Here is a 3701-nt window from a genome sequence, read left to right as displayed (position 1 = left end):
TATTGTGCTTCTAAATTTGACCTCTGCTTTTTTGCTTTTTGTTTTTTGAGTGGTCACCCCGTTTAACATTTGAGCGATAACATCTTGCGAGGAGATATTGAGTTCCACTGGTCTATTGTATAAAGCACAAAGGTTATTGCATTACGGTTGGGCACATTTAGCACAATGTCTCTTTTAAAAACATGAACAAATTACTGGACTTCAAGTGTTGAAAGCTAAGTTGTTGATATTATTGCAACTAATGACACTATTGTTGGCTGAAAAACAAGAGCAGATAATGATTTTCAGGCGTTATGCATTGCTTTGTATGGCCTCTACAACCAGGAGACGCTTGTAATAAATGTGTAATAAGCTACAGAAAAAATATTTCAGAACACAATAGCATGAAGTAACGCAATGAAATGGAAGAATTTGATTTTCAGGCACATTATTCAGGTAGGGTTGTTAGGCCTAAGACCTAATATTATATAATATATATAATATTATATTAGTCTAGTGCCATTGTTTGCTCTTTTGTTTTTTTTTTAAAGAGTTAAAACAGCCCAATATATATATTTTTTTCTTTGTATCATTTTTTTTGTCCCCCTTTCGTAAAATAAATATGTAAGTTTATGTTTGTAACACATTAGGACGAGGCCTTAAGGTATAGGCTATATGCTACCCCGTAAACTGTCGCTTAAATGTTTTATTAAACACACTATGCTAATCAGTATCTTGTCAGACAGCTACTATAAATGCTAGCTCTTCAAAAAAGACAAACTGTTCGTAATAAATGTACTTAACCTACTTTTTTATTTTGTTCGGTTAACAGTTTAAGCGACAAACACGGGCATAAGACCACAAAATCACAACCATGGAATTTAAAGACGACATAAACAATCACTCAATATTTTATGAGGCATTTACTCAACACGGGTTACACGTTCGCAAAAGTTAACCTATAATTACAACAGGTATTGACATTTCACTAATTACAAAAAGAATGTGACCTGCATGGTGGTGACCACATACAGTAAATATGCAAACACAAGCTAAAAGCATTCATTACGTCTGTCCCCTTCAGAGCTGTCTGTAAAGTTAGGAATACTGAAAAAAACAACAACTATATTTTGTTGATTGATACCCATTCTTTGGTCTACAAAGAAACTGTATTATTAATATATGTATAAAATGCACTATAGATGCATTGTTCAGTCTGTATTAAAAACAAAACAACAAGGAGCCACGGATTTGAACGGGCATTGTGCACTTATAGAACATATTTATTTAAAAATGAAAAAAACTTTGTGTTAAACTTGGAAAAATCTCACCCCACCAGTGCTTATGACATGATAATACTGCAAACATGACTGGAGGTTGTTCTGTAACGTATTAGATATTTTAACATTTAAAATTAGACAAAACTGCAACCACTGTTTAAATAAACATTCTAAAGTAATCATACTGCCTTTCCAACAAAAAAAAAACCCTACGCTTCATCCTTTTTTTTTTTACTCTGGTCACATTGCACGTTGCTGACAGTGGAATAATAAACAGTTCCGCGACACTTGACGTTTGTATACAGCCAGAAATAAATGCATAATAATAATAATAATAATAATACAAAATACCTGGAATTCGGCTTGCATTGTCCGTTCATTCTCTTTAATTTTTTTCATTTATATATATTACAGTGTAAATTGGTGTAAAATGTTCACTTACAGTCTGATCCTGTGGATGCTAGTTAGTGTATAAGTGGATTTGATGTTGACCCTAGATTCGGATGTGTGAAGTAGTCAGAAAGTCCGCTGGAAAGACCGGAGGAAAAACTAGGTAGGGAAGGCCTCAAGGAGTCACACGGGAGAGAGGAGGCCGTTTGCGGGGAGGAGGAAGAGGCGGCCCGGGAGCTCATGGACGTGCTGCTCTGGGAGGCCATGGATGGGTGAGGGACGTGGGGGAAGAAATAACTGGTCTGGCCCGCCAGTAGGTTCACTGAACACGGATTCAAAGAATACGTCCCGGAGCAGGGTACGGAGAGCCCACATGGCACAGAGGCGGCCAAAGCGGCCGCTGTGAGGTGGTGTGTGGCGTACGGAATCTCTCCATTCACGAGTCTGTCAACAGTCAAGCCATTGGAGGCAGGGAAAGAGTGATTGCTCCCCAAACTGTTTTGAGTCAACATTGTGCTATAGGACATTGGGTGACTAGGGTAAGCCGAGGACGTGCCGTTGTAACCCAACGCGCTGCTCGCCCTCGGATGGTGGAGTGAGAGGAACGGCGACATGGGCCAATATAAAGAGCCAGCTCTATCCATAAATGTCAGTCCGGTGGAAGTAAGCCTCGCGCCCCTTTTAAACGCCAGCTTTGCCCTAGAAGTGGTCGATCTGCGCCGAAGTTTGCCCGTCGTGCCGCCAATGAACACGTCGTCGCTGGAGGGGTCAAGCATCCAGTAGTTCCCCTTCCCGGGGTCATCGTAATGCCGGGGCACTTTAACAAAACATTTGTTCAAACTCAAGTTGTGTCTGATGGAATTCTGCCATCCCTGCTTGTTCTCCCGGTAATACGGGAAATTTTTCATAATGAACTCGTAAATGCCGTTAAGGGTTAACCGCTTCTCCGGACTCTGCCGAATAGCCATCATAATCAAAGCGTTGTAGCTAAAAGGTGGTTTCTCGTACTTGCCGTTTTTCTTGTCGCCTTCTTTGCCTCCTTCGCCCTCCTTCGAGTCCCGTTTCTCTTCCTGCTTCTCCTTCTCGTCCGTGCACGAGGAGTCGTGCGATGAATTGTCACTTTTAGCGCAAGTGTTCTCCGACTTTTGCTCCTGTGCTTGGACAGGTAAAGGAGTCTTCTCCTCTTCCTCATGCACCGCTCTGTGGTGGTGTTGGTGGTGATGATGATTGTGGTTGTCGCTTTGGACGGCTTCGGGAACCAGACTGTTTATACTGAACGATGATTTAGGAATCATTTTGACTTCTTTCCTTTCTCCCATATCCAACATCACAAGTAAGATAGAGTAGCAACAACCAGCAGCAGCGGCAGCAGCAGTTGGACTTCAAATCTCTTGCTCTGGCAACTCCTCTAATTAAAAAACACAACAACTATTTCATGTTCCTTAAAAACACGTCGATATGAGACAGCTAGCTACAATTAATTACGGAGCCACAGACACTAAGCTGTAAAAAAAATAGCTTGAACCTTTTTAGAGACTGCAGCCAACCACCGCAGCATAAGTATTAACCGCGCAGCCAATCATTGAGCAGTTCTTAGCGCCTGTTCCAGTGCGTAAGGATACACAAGATCCACCAATGCTCATGCCCAGTCAACAATGGCTTTCATTTCCCCCAGTAAACTCCTATCAAGAAAACAGACCACATAACCTCAATCAATTTTTTTGATAATTGTAGAGTGCTGTTTCAACACATCCATGCGTCCTCAGTTTGTTTTCATACCGCAGGGGGAAAAACAAAAGGGACTCAAAGGTAGCCACAAAAAACAGGTACTAGCCTACTTCCCGTATTAGAAATGTATGGCTTTTAATATAGACATGGAGCAACAGCACATGGGTGTAACATTAATTGATAGTAGGTTGCTCGCTGAACAGCGAGAGTAGTAGCTATATATACTTACAGCGTTTGCATTAAATGTAAATCCTTTCTGACGATCGGCTATACTTATAAGATGTAATATATTTATTCGTTCTCGCGTATCTATCACATTTTAAG

At 40.8% G+C, this 3701-nt stretch overlaps 1 protein-coding gene across 1 annotated transcript in view; it reads right to left on the bottom strand.

Annotated features, from left to right (window-relative positions):
- The window catches only part of LOC107582318 (forkhead box protein G1-like), an 11266-nt gene extending 8110 nt beyond the window's left edge, over positions 1 to 3156 (bottom strand). The window contains exon 1 of the mRNA XM_016268096.1: positions 1702 to 3156. Within this exon, the coding sequence (XP_016123582.1) occupies positions 1724 to 2977 (1254 nt within the window). The 5' untranslated portion in view covers positions 2978 to 3156 and the 3' untranslated portion in view covers positions 1702 to 1723. The remainder of the gene's footprint in view (positions 1 to 1701) is intronic.
- Positions 3157 to 3701: the final 545 nt, after the last annotated feature.

This window comes from Sinocyclocheilus grahami, unplaced genomic scaffold (genome assembly GCF_001515645.1).
Source record: "Sinocyclocheilus grahami isolate Dianchi unplaced genomic scaffold, SAMN03320097.WGS_v1.1 scaffold4.1, whole genome shotgun sequence".
Classification (NCBI taxonomy): domain Eukaryota; kingdom Metazoa; phylum Chordata; class Actinopteri; order Cypriniformes; family Cyprinidae; genus Sinocyclocheilus; species Sinocyclocheilus grahami.
Note: the sequence above shows the minus strand (reverse complement) of the source record. Positions and strands in the feature narration are given on the sequence as shown.